Genomic DNA, 26915 nt, shown 5'->3' on the forward strand with positions numbered 1-26915 from the left:
ATTCAGCAGGCGGTGAGTGAAGAGAGTCCCTGTGGCAGCTGGAATCATTTCTCTGTGGCTTGCTTGAATATAGAAAGAAAAGGAGGGAGGAGGAGGGGCAGGAAAGGGAAGTAGTGAGGGGGGTGGTGACAGTATACCTTGCCTGCATCTCATCTCCATCTCCTGCATGGACTGAGCTTAGAAACTCATCCTCACCTGCCTGATACATCATCTTTGGGTGTGAGGCTTCCTCCCTGTTAAAGACCATGGGGACTCCTGTCTGCCTGATCTCAAATGTCCATACCTCAGCTGCCCTCCTGCCCCATCTATCGCAAAGACAAGAGAATTGCCCTCAGCAGTTTGTTCCTGATTCTTTTCCTGTGACTCCAGAAATCTCATCCCACCCGAGGGGTCAACTACGGGTATCTCCCTGAACCCATTTCCCTTTAGAAAGCATTCGATGGGATTCCTCTTGGTGGGTGACTCTCAATCTTTTCTGTAGAGAGAAACTGCTGTGGTGTGTGTGTGTGTGCGTGCGTGCGTGCGTGCGTGTGTGTGTGTGTGTGTGTGTGTGTGTGTGTGTGTGTGTTACTTTCTTAACACCGTGTATGTATCCTAAACAAATAGAATGAGCATTAGATTTTTTTGTGGGGAGAGGTGTTTGAGACAGTGTCTCTCTGGACAGACTTCTCCATCATGGAACTCACTTTGTGGACTAGGCTGGTCTTGAACTCAAGAGATCACCTGCCTCTGCCTCCTGAGTGCTGGGACTAAAGGCGTGCCCCACCACAAACCAGCCAAGCATAAGATTTTAATAGAACCTGAATATGGGACTTTCAACTGGCTATTAAAAAAAAATATATTCCTAACTATTTCTTTCACAATTCATCCTCATCTCTATTGGTGAAACCACGGTCTTTCCTGGCCACTATCTGAAAATTCTTAAAACATATTCTTAACGTGTCCTTTGCATTCACCCATTACATGCCAATCAATTCATAAACCTGTTTTATTCATTATCAATTCATAAGCCTATTCCACTCCTTCAACAATATTTCTGGTAAATTCTTCATTTCAAAGGAATCTGGGACCTTCTGTATGCTGTTGTTATTGCTAGTTTCTGTTACAAGCATTGCAGTTAGTTTTTAATTTGTTCCCCAGAGCCCCCACACACAAATGCTGATAATAGGAATGCATTGTGTGATATTCTGATAGTTATTTTCATACATCAGCATGATAGCTGGTTGAGTATCACTGTGGAAAATGGGACTGGGATTCTAACCCTTGCTAAGATTTGAGTTTAAAAACTATGTTGTGGGTGAATTGTTCACACTGTCACTCCTCAGTGCCAATAAAGCCACCTTGAGTCGAGGATGGAGTCAGCAGTTGGCTGATTGGAATTAGCCATAGAGAGGCTAGAGGACTGAGGAACTTGGATAGAGAGGGACAGGAAGAGAGGAGGCGCTGAGGGGATTTCGGGGGCTTTTTGGATGGGAAGGGAGTGAGGATAGTTACGTCACCTGATGGTTCCTCCATTGCCCCCTGGACTTACCAGGTTTTCAAACTCAATTTCTGACTCTCTAATTTTTATTAATACTAGAACAATTTAGGTGAGCGCTATAAAACCATGTTTGACTATGATGATTCTAGATGAAGGTTGCATTTCAGAAATAGCAAACAGTGGCTCTTGGAAAGATTTCACCATGATGCAATAGTTGGAAAAGGAGAGGATTCTAAGTTTGGCCAGCTGATCTGGACTCAGCTTGGCTCGGCCCTTAGCAACTTGTAATATAGTTTTGGAATACAATTTATAGTTGTGTGCCTAAGTGAGGAATGGGCTTAAATATTGTTATTCTTGAGGAGTGTGGTAGTTAATGTTGACTGCTAACCTTACAGGAACTGTTTGAGTCATGCAGGAGACAAGCCCCTGGACACATGTGATGGACTATTCTGATTTGGTTAGCCTTTGGGGCGTGGCTATGAGGGAGCATCTTGATTAGGTTGCCTGAGGTCGAGAGGCCGCCCTAAGAGTGGTACCATTTACTAGTCTGGGATCCTGCACTGTACATAAAGGAGAAATTCAGCTGACTCACAAGAATTTATGGCCCTCCTCTTGCTGACTGTCATGCAGGGGGAACAGCTTGTTGCAGTCCTAACCCTGTGTGGTCTTTGGGGTCTCAGATCCCCTATGCAGCCTTCCCTACCCCTCCTCCCTTCTCTGTGTTCTTGCAGCTCCTTGTGCTTTTATTACATTTTACCACGTTCCAGCCCAGGCTCCTGTAGTTTGTATGCATGGCTCATTTCCACTTATTAAGTATCAGTCCCCTGCAGGCTGAAGCCTGGCCTCATATGACCTCGCCTTTCCTAGCACGGGCAGCTCTGTATTAGGGGAAATATGTGTTCAAATCCCCTTTTTAAAAAGGAATAAGGACAGCAGCAGGAACATTCCTTTCTCCACCCATCACCACTGCCTCAGAAAGAGTGAGGCGATGTGTTTTGGGCCTGAGCGAGCAGGGAGGCATAAGCAAGACACCAGATTTATAGGTGACTAAAGCTTTCCAAAGGAAATGAAAGGTTTTTAGTCATTACTCCTCTGCAGGGCTTTGTTTTCCCTCTGCAGGGCCAAAGCTCCAATTTCCCAGCCTGAAAAGTAACAGAAAGTGAACAGCTCAGGGGAGGCAGTCCTCAGGGGATCCACACGGCTATTTTTAGGCCATTGTACTATGGTTTTTATCAGAATGATGTCTCTGGTGCAGATAGCAGCTCTTTGCAGACTCATGTTTGTTTGTTATGCTCCCTGTGGCCCTGCCCATGTTAGGGACCTCAGTCTTGCTATGCTATCCCCCCTTTTGATCATCTCAATTGTCACACCCTAAGTGCTCACCTATAGCACTTCTCCATGGGTGTCTACCACCATGGAACTTGGTGTGGCCACATGTGCTCATGAGGGTCTGAAGGTGCGTTTTGTTTAATGGGACAGGGCTAGCAGGCAGCAAAGAGTCTCATGTCTTCCGGACTGGGGACTGGATTAAACTATGGAAGTGTTTACTCTGGGACAATGACAACAAAATGCCCTCAGGTATATTTGTATTCCATTTATTGTGGTACAAAGCTGGGTCTAAAGCCACCTTAAACTGGGGGTCTCTTGTTTGCAAAACTAGTTCTTTTGTTTTGTTTTGTTTTTTATTGTTTTGTTTTTCGAGACAGGGTTTCTCGGTGTAGCTTTGGAGCCTACCCTGGCACTCGCTCTGGAGACCAGGCTGGCCTCGAACTCACAGAGATCCGCCTGCCTCTGCCTCTTGAGTGCTGGGATTAAAGGCGTGCGCCACCAATGCCCCGCTACAATCCTAGTTCTTTATCCACAGAGTACATTCTGCCAAGAGCCTGCTCAACTCCCAGTGTGTATAAAACCTACCATACAGGAGGCTGGGTGGGTAGGTGGGCATGAAGCTCACTTTCGTCTCAGCACTTTCAAATCTTTTGTAAGACTTTATGCTTATACTTGTTCCTTCCCCCATTAGACCCGTCTGCCTTATGACCTCATGACCTTGAGCATGCCATCTAAGCCATTGGAACCCTAGTGTTGAGAGGCCGCTTATAACTAAGTTACCACCCTCCATTCATGCTCTGGGATTAATTATGGTTTGTGAGCATTTGACTGACATTGACGCTCCTGAGTTTCTACCTCTCTTCTTCCTCAGGTCCCTTTCCACACTTCAGCCATGACCTCCTTACCTACCTTTGTACTTAACTCACAGTACTTACCAGTAGACTCTGTGACCCTGTTTAAATCTCTTTTAAACCAAGAAAGCACTCTGTTTGTAAATGCCAGGTCAGTGAAATGTATCCATGACCTAACCTTTTTCTGTCCTCCAATCAGCTGTGCGCTTGCCTTCTTTGGCGTTTCATAGCGGTATTCCTTCAGCCTGACTACTATTTTCTTCTGCTTCTTCTGAGTTCTTACTCTTTCTCTAGATCTCAGCTGAAATGATTCTTCCCTTTAGAAGCCAGCTCTGACCATTGGCCGCAGCACCCTGGTCTCCTCACCACCAGTTTCATTACTGTGTCTTCCTTCTCGTTCCCAGACAGTCTCCAAGAGCTACAGGCTTCTTATATCACTTTGTGTCCTCAGGATCTAAATCATACAATATGGCTTCAGCATCCTTCTTAGCACAATGATTCTGGTGTCAACTACAAGTGGTCCCCAGCTAGAGCTTTGTTTTCTTAGGGTGTCCCTTTGTTAAACTTCAAAGACCTCAAAATGTGGAGAAAAGCACAGAACACTTAATCCTCAGAGAAATGATATTATTCAAGAACTTTCTTCAAGAGAAACGCAAGAAAGCCCTTAGCCCTCTGGGGGGGGGGGTGAGGAAGGGTGGGGAGATATAAGATTATGGGAAGGAAAGAAAGGTTGTGGTGTTCTGGATACCAAGCTGGTAACTTCCATGAAAATTCGATGCTAAGGGATCTGGGGTGTCATCTCCAGTCTTGGTCAGAGTTTCTATTGTCGTGAAGAGACACCATGACCACAGCAAGTCTTATGAAGGAAAACATTTCATTGGGTGGCTTACGGTTTCCGAGGTTTAGCTCATTATCATTGTGGCAGGATATGGTGGCATGCCAACAGACATGGTGCTGGAGAAAGAGTTGAGAGTTCTACATCTTGCAAGAAGTGAACTATGATACTGGGCACGGTGTGAGCATCTACAAGACCTCAAAGCTCACCTCCACAGCAATACACTTCCTCCAACAAAGCACCTCCCAGAAGTGCCATTCCCTGACAGCTTATGGCGGTTAATCACATTCAAACTACCATGCCTCCTCATGTCCTTTGAAATATCATCCTGTGCTCTGCTCTCATGACTAACAGAGCACTGTACTAAGTGGCTTCCCATATAGAGACTGGGGGATGATCCCGACTGCCATGTGTTCAGTATTCCGGGCCTGTGCATGGATGGTATGGCCCTTTCAGGCATGAAATGGTGTCATATGAGAAGAGTGTGGAAAGTAGGGCTGGAGGTATAGCTCATTGGTAGAGTGTTCGCCAACTATGCATGACACCCTCAGTCCAGTCCCAGCACCATAAAGTTGGGCAAGGTAATTGTGGTGGTTTGAATGAAAATGGCCACCATAGGCTCCTAGGGGTGGCACTATTAGGAGATGTGGTTTTGTTGGAGTAGTTATGGCCTTGTTGAAGAAAGTCACTAGGGGTGGGTTTTGAGGGTTCAGATGCTCAAGCCAGGCCCAATGTCGCTCTCTTCCTGCTTCCTGACAACCCGGATGCAGAACTCTCAGCTCCTTCTCCAGCACCATGTGTGCCTGGGTGCTGCCATGCTTCCTGCCATGATGATAATGAACTAAATCTCAGAACCTGTAAGCCAGCCTTAATTAAATGTTTTCCTTATAAGTGCTGCCATGGTCATGGTATCTCTTCACAGCAATAGAAACCCTAACTAAGATAGTGAGTGATGCACTGCTGTAATTCCATCACACAGAAAATAGAGACAGGAAGACCAAAAGTCAAGATTATGGGGTTATTCTCAGCCACACAGAGGCCACCGTGAGCGACATAAGATGTTGTCTCAGAATAAACAAATAAGCAAATAAAGAGAAGAAAAGAAAAGAAGCTGTGGAAGGGACCTGGGCATCCTCAAGTTCCAGACAGAAGGACACATGCATGTATTGATGGCAGACCATTGGGCAGCATTACAAAGAGTGAGGCTCATCAGGCGATTGAATGATCAAATCAAGGCCAGTTACTTGATTCACTTCCCATGTTCTTCAGGTCTCTGGCAAGTGTCCTCTAGGTGCTCATGCCTAAGGCCTAAGATGATGCAGGCAGTAGCATTTGGCTCCACCTGTCAAATGCCTTTTTATATGGAGTACATAGGGATGCCTTGGACCATTCATTCATTCAAATATTGTAATTGCAAATGAAACTGAAATCAATATATTCTTAGAAATGCATGATTGTGTGCTTGGCAATAATTGCTTTTCCTGAGGGGAGAACAAGGAAGTTGTGGCTTGCTGTGTGTGTGTGTGTGTGTGTGTGTGTGTGTGTGTCCCCTTTGAATATGAGCTTTTCATGAGAATTAAAATTAGACAGTAAGAACCCTTTCCCTCTGGAAATTTAAAGATAAGTTAGATCACCAACTAAACCAACAATAATACTGATTTAATGGTATACTTTTATGGAATTGTCACTTGGGTCCCCAGTGGCAAGTTTCAGTCACCACTTTCTGCACAGTTCTTACCTGGTAATGTAGGCAAGATTGCAAGCACCCAGCAAGGTGAGTCCTAGCTTCTTCGATGGATAGTGGTGTGGTCTGAGAATGGTTTCCACCAGTGCAAAGAGCAATATGTAGGTATGCTGTAGAAGAGAGTAAGACAAACTGAGGTAGGACTCTCCAGCTTCAGCCAGTGCACATAATCCCCTGGTCCCTGTCCAGTCTGTCCACGGTACACTTCCAGGCAGACCTTTGCAACACTTGAGTTAGGGCATTCTCCTTGGGTGCCCAAGGCCCTTCTGTGGCTTCCAGTTACCTGCTATGTTGGCCAACATGTTCTAAGGCTCTTTGACATGTGCTACCATCCTCTTTGGCCTTTCGTGCTGCCCCCCCCACCCCCCACACACACTTTCCCTTATGTATTCACCCACAAATGCCTTCTTTTCCCACTTGGACAGGGCAGTGTCCCTTAGAGTCTTTTGCACTCTACATGCTGTTCTCAATCCAAAAGCCTCATCGGGCTTCCTCTCCGTGAGTGGACTGCGTCTTTTCCCTCTGTGAGCTTGCGCAGCTCCTCTAGACTCCTGACAACAAATGCAATCTTCTGTGGTGCTCTCTGTGAATTTTCCCTCTTGCTATTTTCTCTTGGTTCTCTGCTCTTATAAACGGTGCCATGTAGTCTCGTACTAATGTTGTGTATCCATAAGCATGGGGGGTGGGGCAGAAAAACACCTCCCGAATTCTCTATGTTCCCCCACTGCAGTCAGCCCTGAGTTCACTCCTGCTGGGGATGGTAGGTGCTGTGGAGTGTGCCTAAGGCTCCTTCTGAAACGCCCTAAGCCCATCTTCTTCCCCCTATTTTTCCCCCTTTATAACCTTCTGCTTTGTCGTATCTTTCAGATACTTAAAACTCCATTTACAAAACACAGTCAAGGAAGTGCACCTTTAGGGGCGAGGTTGTTGGTAAAAACTGCCAGGGCTGATCCCTTCTGAGTTTTGGAAGCTGATCTTGGTTCAGTCCCTGGGGGTCTATACACAATGCTCCCTTCATCACTGAAGACATTACAGAGCCCTCTGTCACTTTGCACCCTGGTTTACACCGTTCTTTGCAGCCCCTTGCATGCAAAGCCTCCTGAAGCTGAGTCTGGGTGGCTGTCAGCACCCATCATGGAGTCCTCAGGGCTTGGGAGGGTCTGTGTGCTCCTACCTGGCCTATGGAGCTGGAGCTCAGGTCTCTGGCTCAGGGCATGCCTCTCTGTCAGTCCCATAAGACTTGTGCTCAGGAGGAGTCCCTAAGAGTCGGGAGCTTCTTTTGTCCCTTGCAGCTAGGGCCCAATGAGGAGATCAAGATGAGCTTCAGGAGACCAGTTTTGTGACAAGTAAGACTGGGGTAATAAGGAGCAAATGTTAAGGACCGAGGTGAGGGCATCATTGGTTGGTGTCCCAGCCAGGGTCACAAGTGGGTGACACTGAACAGCTGAGCATCCTAAGGGCCTGGGATCCTGTGCTTTAGCCACAAGGCATGGAGGATAGCATCACTTTTTTGCACTTTGCTTGAACCTGGTCCTGCACGTGCTGACTGGCTAGATGGAGGTACCATGGAGAAAGTTCCAGATTCTCTCATTCCCTATACCTTTTCATAAGTTGGACTGCTGTTTGCTGCTTTTGTGTATTCCTCAAATGAAGAAGCATGGTGTTTGTGGGCATACCTTCCTCTGGGCTTGGACTTTCCTGCTCACAAATGTGGATGATACGTGAGCACTTTCAGTAAGTTCATGAGAATAACTTAGTCCTAGGTCCTTGGTAGCATCTGGTGACCACCCACCATGATGGCTGTCGTTATCATTATTGTGAATTCCATCCTTGTTATGGGTGGAGAAGGGTCTGGGGTATTCATAGCATGGATGCTTCTGGCCTGTGCTTTGCAAACAGCTACAGCGTGCATTCTAGCAGATGGGAGCGGAGCCATCTTGGGTCATCCTGGGGACTCCCTCCCCTGCCCACCACAGGTACCAAAGCTCCCAGACACAGCAGACTCTGATTCCTGATCATACTCAGTGACTGATCTCAGTGCTATCTCTATCTAGAAGCCACGACGGGAGCTAAGGGACAGAGCTGTCTGCCCTGCACAGACACCTGCCTCTCTTTTCCTGTCTTTGCGCTGCAGCAGTGGGAAGGAGGACCCAGTTTCTATTAGGAGTCATTAACAGGTCCATTATGCTGGCCATTGAGCTGACAGATTTTATTAACCTCACCCACAACCAGAAGCTCCCTGTTGTCTGCACTAATGATCATTGGGAAGGGAATTCCTGTGGAATAATGCAGTGTGTTTGCATTAGGAGTAAATGAGTTCATGGTGATTAATGCTTTTACAACCAACAACTAAGGATGCATGACGGGCCACCTCTACTAGGTGCCTGCCCTTTGCTAGTGACATTCAATTGGATTTCCAAATGAACTCTCCCTGATGGCTTCTGGGAAATTCACTTCCGTGATACCATTAGTGATGGTCCATAGACAACGGCTTCTCACCAGTGAAAAGGTCTTTAAAGTATCACATTTTCTTACAGGGGCTTGGAGTAGGCAGGAGCAAGGCAGGAAGACTGAATCTACAGGGTTTGTAAATACTGAGCTACTGAGCAGAGCCAAGCATGATGCAATAAACCTCTTGGTGTCTCAGATGTATCTGTGTTTCACCTCACACTGACATAAATTACATAACCTTTGCCAGAGAGCACATATTTCAAAGGGAAAAAAGGGGGGGGAGTTCAATAAGAGAAAAAATCAAATATGCTTTCTGTCTCCAACAAAATCTAATAATTAGGCTGGGATTGACACAAATTAGAACGCTGCCAAAAATTACCGAAAACAGTGACTCATTCTGTATTTCAATTAACAGTTTCTCAGTTTCCCTTATAAACCGTGAAGCTGACAAAAATTAATTATCTCAGAGGGGGTAAAATATTTCCTTCTGAAGTAAACAAAACATCACAGGCTGAAACAATGGCATATGTAAACACAGTGGGTGGGGTGCAGCTATCTATCTCTCTTAGTCCATGAAGTTGTCATTTGGGTGGATTCTCCTTTCAACGTGTCTTTCTGGCTGTGGGGAGAGTGCTGCTGTCCCTTTTGTCCATCCTGGTTATCCCTTCTTCTCCGCCATTCTTTCTATAATGCCAACTTCCATCACCATCACATGGGAAATATTAAAATTAGGTATTAGTCAATAATTGCACTTGGAGTGCAATTGGAAAAATGATGATGGCTTGCGCTTGCATTCCCAATTCCCCTCCTACTTGCAGAAAAACAGCTGTTAGGATGGCCCTGATTCCAAAAGAACTAAACCTACAATGGATACCTTCTCTGCCTGACTCTCAAGAAGCAATCCTCCAGCACTTAAGTAACCAGTGGAGCCCGGAGGCATCTTGGGTTTTGTTTTGGTTTTGGTTTGCAGTATGGGATCTGCCTTCCACTATTTCGGCTTTTGCCTGCTCACAGTCAGAAGTCCCAAATACTGCAGGATAGCTAGTCACCTAAGACTCTAGAGGCGGGATGGGGGTTGGGGGAGAGCATTTAGTTAGCTCTAAGGAAAAAAATACTAGGGAGACTATTAAAAATCAGATGGTAACTCTAAAATGTGTGATCTTTGCTTCTTTCCTCTATTTCACTTCCTTGCTGGAATCTGTCTTGTGTTGAGGTCACTTGATCAAAACTGACAAGCCACCTTTTGTGCTTGAAGAGCAGCCATCGGGCAGTTTCTCCTTTCTTACCCCAGCTGATGGTGCACTGCTGTTTCAGAGACACCTCGGTGCCCTCATCTCCTCGGTCAAGACAGCGCTTGTATCTAAGAATCAACTCCTGGTGTTGACTTTTCCCACACATGCACCGTGTCAGTGAGTGAGCTTCTGCATTAGGTTAGTTGAGGGGGAAGACCTACCCCAAATGTGGGAGGCACCATTCCATGGACCAAAAAGTCTTACACTGAATAAAAACGAAATGGAGCTTGGCACTCACAGTGTTACTCTCTATCCTGACTGAACACAACGTGACTCGTGACTCAAGCTCTGAGTCACAATAGGCTCAATGGTCAATGGACTGTCCCTCCACTGTGAGCCAAAATGAACCCTTCCTTCCTAGGTGGCTCTTGTCAGGTATTTGGTTATAGCAATGAGAAAAGTGACTGATATAATATCTTCATGGTGCTAATGAGTGAATGTTTTTAAAATGAACTTTAGTGTGCTACAAGACCTCACTCCGGGACGCATAAAGATGGATCTCCTGGGGGCTGGAGAGATGGCTCAGAGGTTAAGAGCACCGGCTGCTCTTCCAGAGGTCCTGAGTTCAATTCCCAGCAACCACATGGTGGCTTATAGCCATCCGTTATGAGATCTGGTGCCCTCTTCTGGTGTACAGATACACATAGAAGAGAATGTTGGATACATAATAAATAAATAAAAATCTTTAAAAAAGCGAAAAAAAAAAGATGGATCTCCTGATAAACCAGACACACCAAAACAAAAGGAACCTACACAAAAGCTCCTTGGGGATGAACATGTCAGAAACATCAATCAAAATTTAAATGGAAATGCAAGAGGTGGAAGAATGGGGGCCAAGCAAACCTTCTTGAAGTATTGTTACTCCCAGGCTTGTCATGTGGTTCGCAATTATGCCCATGTCCATTTCCATTCAGTGACAGCTGTTTGTTAACATCATAGTTTGTTCCCCAGCTAATAGCTTTGACCCTCTTCTTCCCCAACTTCCCTGGCTGACTCTGCCTCACGTCCCCACAGGACAACAGTGGACAAGCAGCTGGGAGTGTTTTATAGTCCCAAACTGAAGCCATCTCTGTGTAGACTCCCTTCCATTGTCAAAAAGGTGCAGCTTTGCTTGAAGTAAATCTAATAGAGTAAATCAGAAGTGTACACACAGGTCATTCAGTTTTTACCTCTAGGGAATCTTGGCTTTTAACTCTTGTGCCTCTACTGTCATCAAGACCCTTTCTCTAGCCGAACTGTTACAGTTTTAAAAGGGGACTGTACTTACAAAACAAAATTCTCTTTTACTTTCTAGGAACTCACTGGCAGGACTCCACTGTAATTACAGAGTCCATGTGAAATTGCCTTGGGCAAGGGGTGGAGGATGGAGGGACACAAACCACCCACAGACAGAACTACAAGCTCGGGGTTTATCTCTGAGATCCACCTAAGTAGGCTGACACAGGGTGCCCACATGCAAAAGAAGTTAAAAACCAATTGTCTCATTTATGAGGAAGGATCTTCACAGTTTTCCCATTTTACTCTGAAATGCACCTGGATCACTGAACTAATGCATGGAGAGATGGACAGATTTATGCTAAACGCAAAACAGTGAACCAGCAAGGGCAGAACCAACGGTTACTGTGGAATCCCTTCATCGTTATGCTGGAAAAATTTCATAATAAGACACTGAGGGGGTTGAAAAGCCTTCACTGATCTGGAAATAAATGGCCCTACGGGGCAAAGAAGGAAGTGCACTAGTATTTCTTATGGATGTGTTTTTGAATGCGTACCTGAACGACAACATCTCAAACTTTCTGAAAGCTTTATAAGCCATCTTTCACATACAGACTAGCATCCTTTGGGGTAACCTGTAGTTAACCCAAGCATCATTCTCCTACCTGGAGAAACTAGTTCATTTTAGAAAAGCTCAACCTGGAAAAGTAGTGAGGATTTGGAGTCGATCTACTTAGGGTCTGCTAAAGCAGACATCTGAGACCCTGGAATACCTACTGTCTTATCAGCGTATTCTGCCCCTGCCCGTGCCTTCCTCTGCTGTCCGCAACACTCATTCTCGTAACCTCTGACTTGCTTCTTTAGACCTTATGTCCAAACTCTGTATTCCCTACAGCTGCTTAGCTTTTAAATCTCAAGCTTCAACTTGCTGACTTTTCCCCCATGTGGCGGTTTGAATAAGAAATGTTCCCCCATAGACTCATGTATTTGAAGACTTGGTCCCCAGTTAGTGGTGCTGTGTAGGGAAGGTTACAGGACATTTGGGAAGAAGAGCCTTGCTGGAGGAAGTATGCCACTGAGCACAGACTTGAGGTTTTACAGCCTTCCCTCACCTCCTTACATCCTGCTTACCTCCCTGCCCCCCAACTCTCACTCTGTTCTCCTTGCTTTCAGTGTGGTTAGGGATGTGAGCTCCCTGCTTCCTGGCTGTCAGGCCAACCCCCTGCTCCTCCTGTCACGCCTTCCTGCCACAATGGACTAGAATCCATCTGGAACTGTAAGCAAAACTGAATCAAATCTTTTTCTCAGCTAAGCTGTTTTTGGTCATGCTGTTTTGTCATAGCAACATAAAAAGTAAGGTGTGGGGGGCTGGAGAGATGGCTCAGAGGTTAAGAGCACTGGCTGTTCTTCCAGGGGTCCTGAGTTCAATTCCCAGCACCCATATGGTGGCTCACAACCATCCATAATGAGATCTTGTGCCTATAGGGATACATGCAGGAGGAACGATGTATACAAAATAAATAAATAAATAAATAAATAAATAAATAAATAAATAAATAAATATTTTTAAAAAGTAAGGTGTACGCCTATCAGGAGCATATTTAGCTACACTGTAATCTGGCCAACCTTCTAAATCCAGTCTCATATGACTGCTTCCTGTGGTTCTCCCTTTCTGTCCCTCTTCTCAAATCCCATCCTTGTTCTCCAAGGCGTGTCGGCAGGCTGTCTTCAAGACTCAAATCAGGCTCTCCGTCGATTTTTACTTCTGTTTGTCTTTTCCTATGACTCTTTACTTTGTTTTAAATTAGTTCTCCATTTTTTCTCTCTTAACTAGCCCTATGTACCTTTGAGATACCTTTCATCTCCAGTCCACTCATTAGCATTGGAAGACATCAGAAAAAATAGAACTCAAGAGAACAGACACAATAAAGCAGCCAGAAAGCTTACTGCTCTACTGCCAAGACTAACAGTTCTCCACAGCAAGTCTCCAGATAGCTGACATGACAAAGAGGGGACTGGCATGGCCTGCTTTAGGTTCCTTTTGGTGACAATAAAGGTTTTCCTCTTGTGAGAAAACTGAAAAGAAATTGTTACCAGTGCACTCCATTTAGGGGACCATAAGTGATCTATCGATTTAAACAGTGTCCCCATAGCAAATAGTTCAGAGTTCTAGAATCTATGAACTGATACCCTTGGAAGGCAATGTAACAAAGCAGGAGTTGAGAGACCCTGCCTTGCATATCATTGTGCAGCACGCTGTGGTCTCAGCAGACCGGAAGTGCCATTTCCTCATGAATGTTTTCATTTTAACTTCACTCTGGATGTCAGCCTCTTTGTACAAATCCCGGGGTGCAAGAGATACCGACGAGGTGGTGACTCAGAAGCAAAAACTTGGAGGAGGTTTTTAATGGCTGTGGTAATACAGCTGCCCTGGTATTGCAAATAAGTCTTCCCAAGCATACCAGTCTCCCTCTTTCTCTTCTGCAAAGCACACCCCTTCCCTGGCCCGCCCTTCCTGAAATGCCCTTCCTCAGCACTATTCAGTGTGCTTGTTTGTGGTGCTGCAGCTCTGTTTTTCCACTCCTATTCGCAATGAGATTACAAATGCTTTGGGGGCAAAGATCTAATTTACTTTTTTCTATGCTCACCTCCAGTCGGATAAATATTTGACTGATCATCTTGTTATAGAGGAAAGTAGGTCCTTAATGTGGCTTGGTCACCTCCATGCCCAAGTTCCTCTCCATCCCCTTCTGGTCACTCTGCTTCCCCACCTGAAGATCTCTGTGCCATCTTTTAGCACTGATCCATCATCCATTTGTCCCTCCATTTCCTCACCCCCTTCACCTCCTTCCCATTATTGGGGGCTTGGTGGCTTCCTGGGGGATCCAAGCATTCCAGTTGATATTTTTCATGGCCTGCTTGGAACCCTCTGTGTTCATTCCCATCACAGTATCCTACAAGCCCAGAGCATCTTCCTCACACTGAATCAGCAACCCAAGGCTTAGGCCACTTAATATTGGTGACATTAATGAGTGAGGCCAAGAACCCAGAGTGTCATTCATCCACAGACATGGCTTCCATATATCAGGGTGCATGTATGAGGGAAGAATGACATACTCAGCCTCGTAACTAGATAGTGGCAACATCATCATGGCTGGAGAGGCCATGCTAGGTCTTAAAATTATGTCTTGGATACTGCAAGGAAGCCTATGAGCAAGTGAGACTCCAGGGAACAATCAACAGGTGCCCACACCATGAAGACTGCACTCCAGGCTCAACCAGTGGTACTGGCATTTAGAGCCAACATCCCTGCAGGAAACTGGTTAGACTCAAAGGCAGCATATACAGCCCTTTGTCTGTCCCAGGACTTCCTGGACCTCCTCCATCCTGAGGTTGGGACATGTGGAATCCTCTCTCCTGTAGCTTTGTTGAATAGCTTCTCTATCCCCCTTTTCTTCATCAGCCCTCCTCCTACATTCCTGTATGACCTCTCGTCTGTCTTCACCAGGCACACAGATGTATATGGAGACAGACAGATGGGGAACTCTCTAGATGGCTGCTCAAGGTTGATGAGAGATTGTTCTCAACACAAAGAGGCTTTAGGAAGCATTGGGGTTTGGCTTGCTTTGTAGGCACTGTGTCTCCCCAGGCAATGTCATCTCCTCTCCAGTATCCTATTACCACCTCAGCAAGGAACTCAGGACGAGAAGACAGCTGCTTTCCTTGGGAGACAACAGTGATTCATGAAAGCACCCCGTGAGCTCAAGTTCTGGGACACAGTTCTGAGCCCTCCTCAAGGCAGATCCCATGAGGGAATCACTTCCCTTTCTTTCTCCATCTTTTCTTCATGCTGACCCATCATCCTGTTCTGATCCTGCACAAATGGCTGTTGCTCATTGGTGATTTTCCTAAATGCATACAAATCAGTTGATTTAGGTTTAGTGTCTCTGTGTGTATTTCTGTTGAGTTCTTATAGGTGGCTGAAAGTGAGGGTTGAGAAATATCCTTACCATATCCATGTAATATCCCAAAAGACACATTTTAAGCAACTGAAAAATAACATTAATGATTTTAAACTTGGATTTATTTCAAACCTACTCTGTCACCCAAGGGCCAGACTACTTTTAAACTATCACGTAGCAGAGGATCTGAAAACATTAGATAGTGGTAGGTAGCATGGGGTTGAGCACTGAGGGACCACAACAGATAAACACACCTTTGCTTAATTCAAAGAACTATGCTTCTCATGTGAGGCTCACTAGGTCAAAATCTTTCTGTCTTAAAAACTTGGGGATCTTTTTTCAATAGTTTTGGACTCCTAGTCAGGTCTGATCAGTTCATAATGGTTACCAAGTGGTGTGCTGTTGTTTTAAAATGGTTATTTTAGATACCTACTTATCTGAAACTACTTTTAAAACTGTAAACTCCTTTCTCTTTGAAAAAAAAAACTCAAAACAAAAATGGCTGTGCATAGGATATCAAGCTGAAGCTATCCAATCTGATATTGAGCACTCAAGACATATTTACATAAGGACAAAGAACTGGGAGTTATAAGAGCATTTAAAAAAAAAAAAACTCTTTTAAAGTCTAGGTAGAGAGGACACGATAGAGAAAGAAGAGATGAATCAGTGTCTGGAAGAACCACTGTGGCACAGCCACAGTGAAGTCAACACTTCTCAAGCCCCACACTGCTGACATTTTAGAAAAGATCACCCTTGTGTTGAGGGTTCCCCTGTGTATCACAGGATGTCAAGTGCCATCCTTGGTTTGCATACATCAGATGTCAGTAGCACAGGCCCTACTCATGTGTGACAATCAAAGTTGCCTCCAGACATTGCTATACAACCTCTGGAGAGCAAAGTCGAGAGAATCAGTAAGTTGAGCGCGATGGATTTGAGAGTCAGACGGAGTTGGGGGACAGATGACAGAACTGGGGGTCAGATGGAGTCTGGGGGCGCTGTCAGATGATAGAGTTGAAGGGCAGATGGAGTTGAGGGTCCCTGGCTAAAATGATGGTCTAAAGACTGTTTTGCAAAGGAGATGGACAGAAATGGTCAGTTTGGAGATCGTATAAAGAAAAAACTTGGCGATTTCAGTAATGAGGTGGCCATGTGTCCAAACTTGAGGAGAGATATTACAACATAGCACCAGGGGCTAAGGAGATATCTCAATTGGTGAATTTCTTGTCATACAAGCATTAGAACCTTGGTTTTGTTCCCCAGCATCCATGTAAAATGTAGGGTACAGGAGCATATGCCCATGGTCCCAGGGCTGGGTGGAGACAGGACGATCCTTGAGACTTCCCAGCCAGTCAGTCTTAAAAATGAGAAAGCTCTAGGTTCAGTCCAGACCTTGTCTGAAAAAATAATGCATAGAGTGATTGAGGAAGAAGCCCTCTCGTCTTCACACACACATGTACACATTTGCATGTACACACTCAAATGTGTATGTACACACATGCAAAGACACAGCACCATATTGACTAAGTGCAGAGGCAAGAAGACTATTGTGAGCTCCTCACTGCATTCCCACACTCATCATCCTTCCACAGTGAGTCCTGCACTCCTCACCCAGGAGACCACTGGCTATCAGCCTCCTGTTTATGGTGTTCTTAGACACAGGCCCTGGAGAGACTTGGAAGGTTAGCCTGGAGACACTACCACATTGCCATTTCCAGCTGTCTCACAAACCTGGAGACTCACTGAAATCTCACTTGTGAATATAAAATCTGGGGATCCATGTGCAGGTTAAGTTGGTGACAAGGTCACTTTCAGAACCCTCCACACTCCTGAGAAAGCATGCCTGGGTTATTGAAACTAGCTTCCCATTACCGAGAAAGTTGATTTGCTTCCTTCTCCTGGTTTTCTCAGAGAAAACAAAATCAAAAGGGCTCTAAAGGTCATGAAACATCTTCTCAACAAAGAACAGTAAAATGTGGCTTTTAGGAGCCTGAATATGTGTCTGGAGATGATACGCCTAAAACACACTTGGTAAAGTGCCTGGAATACCCCTCTGAAATGATTCTGCACTTTTTGGTTTCCAAATGCAGGCAACACAATACAACAAAAACTCCCCTGCAGTCCTCTGCCTGTTGATGTGGTTTAGCTTTCAAATCTGAATTCTTGCTGGTAGCATCTGTTCCTTGTAAGGGAAGTAAGGAAAGGCTGAACTCTTTTGAGGCTTTTCTTAAAAGTCTGTTCTTAAAATAAAAAGTCTTTGATTAGCAGTTGAAATGTTTGGTTCTATGGAGGTCACTAAAGAATTGCTTCTTCCTTGTGAAGCTCCATATTTTAAGGGTTCAAAATGACTCTCTGAGTCACCCATCTGTAGGAAACCTTACTTGTGTATGGACTACACCTCTCAGCATCAGTGCCCACCGAGACATTGCCCAAGAGAGGGAAATGGGCCTTTGACGAGTGTTTGTTCATAAAGAAAGGATGTTTCTATTTCAACCATGTCTCTTCCCTTTCTTTTGACCACATCTCATTAATCTAGTGACTTCCATGACTGTGCATCTATTTCTCCTCTTTCATCCTCAGCCACAATTCTTCCCTGCTTCAGTGGCTGTTTGAACTCTCCTTGGCTGCTTGGATGTTGTTGCCCAATGCACACCTGGCAATGATGATGACCAAGGAAAGTGGAGATCAGCAAAAATGTCCCCACGACAAGGTCTACCTTTGAGCCATGACCCAAACCAGAATAGGCGCTATTCAACAAAATGGATGCTGTAACCATGGTACTGTTCTTGTCTTAAACATGAACCAGCTTCACTCAGGTAGAACCAAAATTTCCATAGGTATTTCTAGGTACTAGGGAACTTGGTAGAATTTCATTTCAACTTTATGTACAAAAGAACAACGCCCCCCCCCCAAATTTCAAAAGTGCCAACTGCCTGCACAGTGAAACTTCTCTTCTGTCTCCAGTGCCAATTGATCTTATCAAACCCTACTGTGCCCCCAAAGAGGAAGAATCTTGGGGTCAGTCAAGATTATAATGAGGCTAAGCAGTGACACCTTTATCCTTTCCTGTAATAACCTCCATTGTCTGTTATGTACTACATCATCTGTATGGCACTTGAGATAAAAGACAAACATCTCTACTCTTGCAGAATTTACTGATAAGCAAAATTTTCTGTAATCAAGAAAACACAATACCAACATACTGAGTGCTGTGAAGGAAGACTGAGAAACTATGCATGGGAACACAGGTGCAGTGTAGACAGAGTCATGGGCAGCCATTCAGAGGTCAGGTTTAATAATGTTTTGAAACATAAAGGGAGCCATTTGAGAGCCAATGGGGGAGATTCCAGGTAAGAAGGATTGCATGGGAAACGGTCCTGGTGAAGGAAAGACTTCAAGATTTATAGGAAAAGAGAAATGGAGAGAACACCTAAAACTCACCAGGCATTGATGGCACACACCTTTAATCCCAACACTCAGGGGCAGAGGCAGCCAGATTTCTTGTGTTTTTGAGGCCAGCCAGGACTATAAGTAAGACCTTAAATAAACATAAATAAACAAGGGGATGGAGAGATGGCTCAGAGATTAAGAGCACTGGCTGCTTTTCCAGAGGTCCCGATTTCAATTCCCAGCAACCACATGGTGGCTAACAACCATCCCTAATGAGATCTGGCACCCTCTTCTGGTGTGCAGGCATACATGCAGACAGAACACTGTATACATAATAAGTAAACGTAAATAAACAAATAAATAAATATAAATTAATAAATCCCAGTACACCAAGAAGAGAGAGGTCTCATCTGAGCTGGCAGTGGTGAGTCTGATGACCATAGATTAAATGAACTAAGAAGCCATGGGGGAGGACTGGGAGAGTGGAGGAGGACTGAAAGAGTGGAGGAGGACTAAAGTGGTATTTTCCAATCCCTTTGGCTGTCACATGGATACTGTTGAGAATGGCAACAGTTATGACTAGTTTAGATCTCTGGTATGAATTATGTAGGAAGTGGTTGTAGCCCCCAGCTCATCAGTGGTGGGGTCTAGAAAGTGGCCACAAATGCTACCTACTTGGTGGAATAGATAAGATATCTAAGAAGTCAGCAAGGTCAATACTGGCTTTTTGGTTTGTTTGGTATTTTTTATTGGTTTATATTCACCAAGCATAGTTCTGGATTTCATAAAGACAACTTCTTTTAAATATGTCATATGATTTGACCATATTCCTCCCCACCACCCTCTGTGTTTCCTCTCCTCTCTCACAATGGGTCATCTTCCTTTCCCAAGTCTCCTCTTCGGCTTTCATGTCATATATGTACATAGTTTTTATCTACAAAATCTAGGATCCACCAACGAAAGAAAGTATGCAACACCTGTCTTTCTGAGTCACTTATTTTACAAAACATGATGACATCAAACTGCATCCATTTTCCAGATAGAATGCTAGTCTATATCCCTGGATTGTCTGGGACTCACTACATAGCAAGACTTATCTTAAATAGACAGAAACCCTCCTGCTTCAGTCTCCTGAGTGCTGGGGTTACCGGTATGAGTCTCTATACCCAGCTTATTTTTTTCTATGAGACAGAGTCTCACAATATAGCTCCAAAGAGCCTTAAAACCACAATTCCAATTCTGGCTTTTATCTTAAGCAATTAGGAAAACATGGCTCCAATTCCCAAGTTGGAAAAGTCCAGACTAGGCTTGGAAATGAAAATAAAATGTCCAGTTCTGGACATGTCAACTCAAAGGAAAAGAGACTAGTGGCCATTTAGGCAGTATTGAAGTAAAGACACTTGAACGAACCCTACTCAGTGAAGAGAAATGAACACCCATGAGGTCACAGGGAAGCAAAACTCTGTCCCAGAACAGTAAACACAGAGCGAAATTCAGGAAAGCCCCAAATATTACAAAACGAACAAATGACAGGAATGAATGCATGGGTTTCAATAATAACTCTGAATGTAATGGTCTCAATTCTCCCATCAAAAGACACAGACTAGCAGTCTGGTTTTAAAAGCAGGTACCTCTGTTTGTTGCCTACAAGAAACAGCCTTCATTTTAAGACAAACATAACCTCGTGGTCAGAGGAGGCTGGAAAAATGCACTCTCAAGAAAATGCAACCACAGAAAGCAAGCAGACAAAGTATAAGCATCAGACAAAATAGATTTCACAGCAAAATGAGAAAATATGAACAGAGTCACTTCGTACTGATGATAGGGACAACCATCAAGAGGCTTTCTGATCCAAAGCACACCTAAGTGGAACAGGGATGCAACTAATTTCACCCAACAAACTCTACTTGATGTAAAAGCACAGACTGGCATCATCCAAGAACAGTGAGTCGCATCAAGGCCTCACTCACCAGTACTAAAAGCATCTAGACAAAACATCAACAAAGGAACATCAGAGTCAGATCACACAGATCAAAGAGATTTACCAGAATGGTCCATCTAAATGCTGGTACATTCTTCTCAGCAGCCTCTGGAGCTTTCTGAAATCTTCCTTCTGAGAGCTCATTCTCTTTTCATTAGGTCACCCTTTGGTGAGGGTGTGTGAATACTAAAATCTGTGTTAGTACTGCACTCCTGTTTTTAAAAGATACTCTCACTGACTGAACACATTTTCAGGGCCTTGTTTGTTTGCTAGTTTTGTGTTCTTTTACTTTTGAGACAAGGACTCAACAATCCTCCTGACTCAGCCTTCCAAGTTCTAAGGTTACCATCATGTGCCATTTTAGCGGGGGTCCCAAAATGGGCTCACAGGCTCAAGCCCTGGGGGTAAAGAGACACCTGTGATCCAAGCTGTCAGAGAAGTGGCAGCCTGGGGTAAAGAACTAAAGCCAGACAGGGAGATCCCCAGTGTAAAGGGGGGGAGAGGGCAGGATACAGCCTGCTTCCCTAACATGGGAACCTTAGCTCCCAGGAAGGAATGCATCAGGTACCCTAGGTGCAAAGTTGATCCGAGAGTCACAGACTTAACCCTAAACCTACAAAAACTGCTTTTCAAAGCCATGTACCTACTACCTGACCACAGCAGGAACACAAGACTAGACCCAGACCTGACTGGGTGTTGCTCTCCTCCTCCCTCTTCTTTTCTTTCAGGTTAGACAACTCTTCCTTTATTGGTCCTATTTTTTTCACCTTATTTGCATGCAATCCTAGTCATCTAATCAGAATCCACATGGTTCTATAGAGCTTGACCCAGGAGTCTTAGAGAGGCAGTCTCATTGATATAGACATGAGAGGAGGATGGGAAGAGTTTAGACCCCACTTCCCGGTGGAGTCCAGTCCTCCGCTGAATCCTGGCTTTGTCTGAGGGCCAGGATCCTGGAGTCTTGACTTCCAGAGGCTCTATAGAGAAGGAAGACTGACTTCAAGGCTCCAAGCTCTGGTTGTGGAAGGGAATTTATTCCTGCAACTGTCTTCAGCCTTGAAGATCTGTCACAGATGGAAGGCCTACAAAACTCCTGTCACTTCTTTGGCTCACCTGCTTCCGGCAGATCTGCTCTGGGTTGGATCTCTCTAACTGTAACTCTTGCCAACAGTCTCTGTTGGCACCTTGAAGGTCACTGAGAGCACAAAGCTATGACACTTGCCATCTCTTTTGATTGGCACCCAAAGCCTGCTGACAGAACAAGGGCTATGATACCAATGGGCTCTCTTGGTTGTACCCTCCTGCAGCTAAAAGACTTAGAGTCCCCTCTATGGTCTGCCCACTACATTCTTAGAGGGAGGGCAAGGCAAGACAGGAGACTCAACCCTCTCAGTACCACATTGTCTTAAATCAATTTTTTTCCCCTTACCTTTTCCTTCTCAGGACCTTGAAGACATTACTCCATCTTTGCTGCTGAATCCATCACCAAATCTGACAGTTTGCTGGTCTCTCAGTGTCCACAAGGGCCTGGTTACAGGATCCCTTTGACTACCAAAATATTTGGATACTCAAGTTCTTTGTCTAAAGCAGTGGTTCTCAAGCTTCCTAATGCTGTGACCCTTTAATGCGGTTCCTCATGTTGTGGTGACCCCGAAATATAAAATTATTTTGCTGCTGCTTCATAACTAATTTTGCTACTGTTATCAATCATAATGCAAATATCTGATATAAGGGGATACCTGATATGCAGCCCTGTAGGGGAAGCTGTAGCCACGCCTACTTAGGGGCTGGCTACAGGTGTGCCTGACCACGCTTGTGAGGGCGTGGTCAGGGTGATATAGAGCGATACTGGGATGGGACTGCGTGCTCTCTTTCAGTTTCTTTTTTGGGCTTGCATACAGATTGCTGCCACACCGGCTGGCTAGGTCGCTCTGTAAGTAAGGCTTTCCCCTGTTAAATACCCTTATATTTCTACCTGACTCTATATTGATAATTTCCCACTATACAACCGCTCTAGGGGTCATGACCCACAGTTTAGAAACACTGGTCTAAAATATGGTAACATTTTCTTTTCTTTTACCCTGTATTTATTTATCTGTGTGGAGGGGGTGTGCACCCACGCATGAACAATGGTGAGCGTGTGGCGGTCACAGGACAAACTGTGGGAGTCAGTCTTCTACTTTACCATGTGGCACTCACCTTTATTCTGAGCCATCTGTATGGCTCTGAAAACATGACATTTACTTAGAACCTGTGTACACCATCCTCTATACTTTATGTCACCCTTAGAGTATTAATAGTGGCCAACACAATGTAAGTTCTATGCAAATAATTGCTGTACTGATTGTTTAGAGGATAAAAATAAAAGTCTGAACATGTTTGGTACAGAAGAATTTTTCCAGTTAGTTCTAGTCTTCATTAATTGAATCTGTAAGATTCCAAACCAGAGTAAGTTTGGAAATGTGTCCTACTAATGAGTGCCCTCAGGATTTTCTTTCATCTCGGTGTCTGCAGCATCAGGCATGTGGCCTAGTAAGAGTGTTTTTTTGTCTGCCTTCTTATCCTGTATGGAACTCTTTTTCTCTACTTCTTCAATATGATGATTCATTGTTCTTAAACTCTAAAAAACAGTAATTATCTCTTCAAATATTTCCTTTATCTCGAATTTTTTATTATCTCTCCACTTTATTTTAACTTTGGGACATTTCCATTACTTTCTTGTATGTAAGCCAAGCATTTAAAAAGATTTAAAAAAAATGTTTTATTCAACAGTTGAGGTGCCTTTTTTTAAAATGAGAGTTCTTCCTTTTCGGGCCACATTTCTATGACATGGCAGAGATGAAAGTCACTTTGGATTTGGATTCTTTTGACTACGGATATCTTTCTCCATATGTCAATAAAACCCATTATTTTGTAGGTTAACTCTAAAAATGTAAAGTAATAGTGGAGAGAAATGGTTCAGTGGGAAAGTGCTTGGCTTTAAAGCCTGAGGACTTGAGTTCAGATCCCCAGAAGCTAGACATGGTAGCAGGTGTCTGCAATCCCCAAACTCCCACAGGGAAATAGAAAGTGGAAAGGAGTGTGGAGGTCTTCCCGCCAGCTAACCCGGTGTACACAGTGATGAACAACCGGTGCTGTCTCAAGCAAGGTAGAAGGGGAAGTCCAAACTTAAGGTTGTCGTCTCCACACACACCATAGAACTTGTGTAACCATACTCATATACATTGGTATATACATACACACACATACACACACACACACACACACACACACACACACACAGAGAGAGAGAGAGAGAGAGAGAGAGAGAGAGAGAAAGAGAAATTTTGAAAAGTCTAAAAGAGTTAAAACCATCATGAACATGATTCAGAAAGAAGTGTAGATTTTATGATCATGTGGTGTCGGAATTCACTGAGAAAAATGGAAAGTTACTCAAGGAATCCAAGCCTACAGGCCTGGCAGTTCAGGTAATTATTTTAAACACAGAATGGTGAAATCGGGGAAACTCCCATGGAAGAGTGAACTCTTCACATCAGATGCTGTGAATGAGAGCCAAGGTCTCCATGAGCAGTCACTATGGCCTCAGTTGCTCACTGTGTCTCCATGAGCTGCCACCATGGCCTCCTTGTTGAAGTTGCTCCTTGTGTGAAGTATGTGACCCCTATGTGTTCATTCAGGAGCTACTGCTAACTCCAGGTCTGCAGTCTTCCCAACATACCTGTTGTCCACTTCCTCTAGACAATAGTGACCTCTACTGCTCTTTGGGTCTTATGAGAAGGCCTCTTGCATAGACCCCTTGGAGGCAGGGATGCTTGGAATTGTGTGCTTTCTGACTCTCTGTGCAATATAGAGAACAGGGAAGAAAGCTTGGCAATTATAAATTTGCCTCAGTTTGACTTAATTCATTACATAACTACAATTCAAATGCTACACATATAACACATTGTGTGTGCTGGGGGGCATTTGTATATGTATACAGGCTCGACCATATCTATACAAGTACAGCCAGAGCTTAACACAGCCATCTTCCTCTATCACTCTCTCCATCTCTCTCTCTCTCTCTCTCTCTCTCTCTCTCTCTCTCTCTCTCTCTCTCTCTCTCTCTCTCATTGAGACAAGGCCTCTCATTTCAGTTAGAGTGGCTGGCCAGTGAGCCCAATGGATCTGCCTGTCTCTGTCCCTTTCCCACCACTGGGGTTACAGAAGTGTGCTACCTGGATTTTCACATGGATGCTAGGGGATTTGATCTCAGGTCCTCATGCTTGCACAATACCTTACCCATTGAGCCATTTCTCCATTCTCATATATAACATTTTAATTTACTCCCCATAACATTTCTGAGGCTTAAAAGGGGTCAACATACTTTTCCTGTTCTAAGGAATCCAATAGACAAATTTAACAACTTCCTCAAAACCAGACAAGACAATGAATGGCAGAAATACCACCACGGGGTGGATTGTAAAAATCTTTACCCCGTAGGCTCATCCATGTGCTTCAACACTTGGTCCTTAGATGGTAACCTTATTTGGGAAGGTTCTGGAACCTTTAGGAGGTGGAGCCTTGCTGGAAGAAGGGGGCCATAGAGAAGAAAGCTTGGGTATCTCTGCCCATCTTCCACGTTCTGCCCACTGTTCGCTCCCTGACTGTCAGTGCAGGTTGACCAGCTATCCTACTGCTCCTACCCACCTGCCTTCCCCACAATCATGGCATATGTCTCCTCAAACTGTGAGTCCTTATACACCTCTCCTCCCTTATATCGGTTCCCGTCAGGTTTTTTGGTTACAGCAACTAAGAAAAGTGACTAATACAGATCAAATCAAGGTTTCCTGGGACTTGTCAATTTTTTTTTTCATGAAATCAAATATAAACTTGTGTATGCTTGAGATCGCTTATTTCTCTGTGGCTTAGACAGAGAGGCATTGCTTTCATTGACTTCGATGTGACCTTTAGGGAATGACTGAGCTGTGTTTCCATCCCTAGTTTACCCTTTTTAATCTTTTAGCCCAAATAGACCTTTAACACATGTAGAGGGACAGTCGTGGAGATGAAAATTATTTCATCATGTAACACATTTCCCAATGACTTGTATATAATGATGTCCCCGTATTTACCTCATATTCTAGAAACCAGCATCTAAATGCAAAAAGGAAAAAAAAAGCTACTAGATCCAATGGCCACCTTCTGTTGGCCCCATTACAGATACCAATATTCTTTGACAAATATTTCTCAAGCAGCTTTTCTTGCCAAGCTCATACCTCTGTGCTCACAATGACAATTTAATGCTACCAACTCTGACACTGGATTATGAAGTATTATTTTAAAATATGTCAGTATAACTACGCATATTAATTAAAATGTTCCCACATACAAGCCTTGAACTCGACTCCCTGTGCTGATTGGAGACAAAAGACCTTTATTATATGCTATTTGACAGGCTAAGTGTTTTAATATCACTGCCAATCATTCCTACCAAGGCATATTCATTGTTGAGCATAAAATAGATAAAAAAGAAAAAATGGTGCGATCATCTGCTAGAGTCACATGACCCAAGGAAAAAAGACAAGCAATAATGGTATCTACAAGCAGAGGTCCCTGTCTGTCTACCTTCCCTGGTGAGACTGTGAGCATCACTGTTTCCTTTGAGTTATGACCATTGCAGCTTGATAACTAACTCTTTGCGGGGAGCGTTTACCACATGCCTGTGGATTTTACATTAGTGGAGGTTTTCACTATCCATGTCTGGAGTTCACAGCTTTTCAAAGACTATGGTTGTACAAATGGCACCCCGAAGTCTACAGGTGTACACATGGCTCCCACAGATCACAGGTGTACACATGGCACCCCAAAGATCACAGGTGTACACATGGCACCACAAAGACCACAGGTATACACATGACACCCCACAGATCACAGGTGTACACATGGCACTCCAAAGACCACAGGTGTATACATGGCACTCCACAGATGACAGGTGTGCACATGGCACTCCACAGATCACAGGTGTAAACATGGCACCACAAAGATCACAGGTATACACAGGGCACTCCACAGATCACAGGTGTGCACACGGCACTCCACGGATCACAGGTGTAAATATGGCACCACAAAAATCACAGGTATACACACTCCACTCCACAGATGACAGGTGTACACACTCCACTCCACAGATCACAGGTGTGAACATGGCACTCCAGAATCCCTGACCTTAAGGAGAGAATGCCAAACTAGAGCGGGCATTGCCCACTCTTTAGACTCTGGCCCACACTCATGTCTCTCACATGGTTTATAATGCTTATGCGTCCCAGAGAAGCTTCTTGCCTATGCCCCTCTCTTTACTTCTCTTTAGTTTTGCTTGAACAAAGTAATTTAGAAGTGAATGGATCCAAAT

At 44.4% G+C, this 26915-nt stretch overlaps 1 protein-coding gene across 1 annotated transcript in view; it reads right to left on the reverse strand.

Annotated features, from left to right (window-relative positions):
* The window catches only part of Adtrp (androgen dependent TFPI regulating protein), a 64423-nt gene that overhangs the window by 11433 nt on the left and 26075 nt on the right, over nt 1-26915 (reverse strand). Inside the window, exon 4 of the mRNA XM_027410416.2 lies at nt 6234-6349. Coding sequence (XP_027266217.1) covers nt 6234-6349 — 116 coding nt within the window. The remainder of the gene's footprint in view (nt 1-6233; nt 6350-26915) is intronic.

Source organism: Cricetulus griseus, chromosome 3 (genome assembly GCF_003668045.3).
Source record: "Cricetulus griseus strain 17A/GY chromosome 3, alternate assembly CriGri-PICRH-1.0, whole genome shotgun sequence".
Classification (NCBI taxonomy): Eukaryota; Metazoa; Chordata; class Mammalia; order Rodentia; family Cricetidae; genus Cricetulus; species Cricetulus griseus.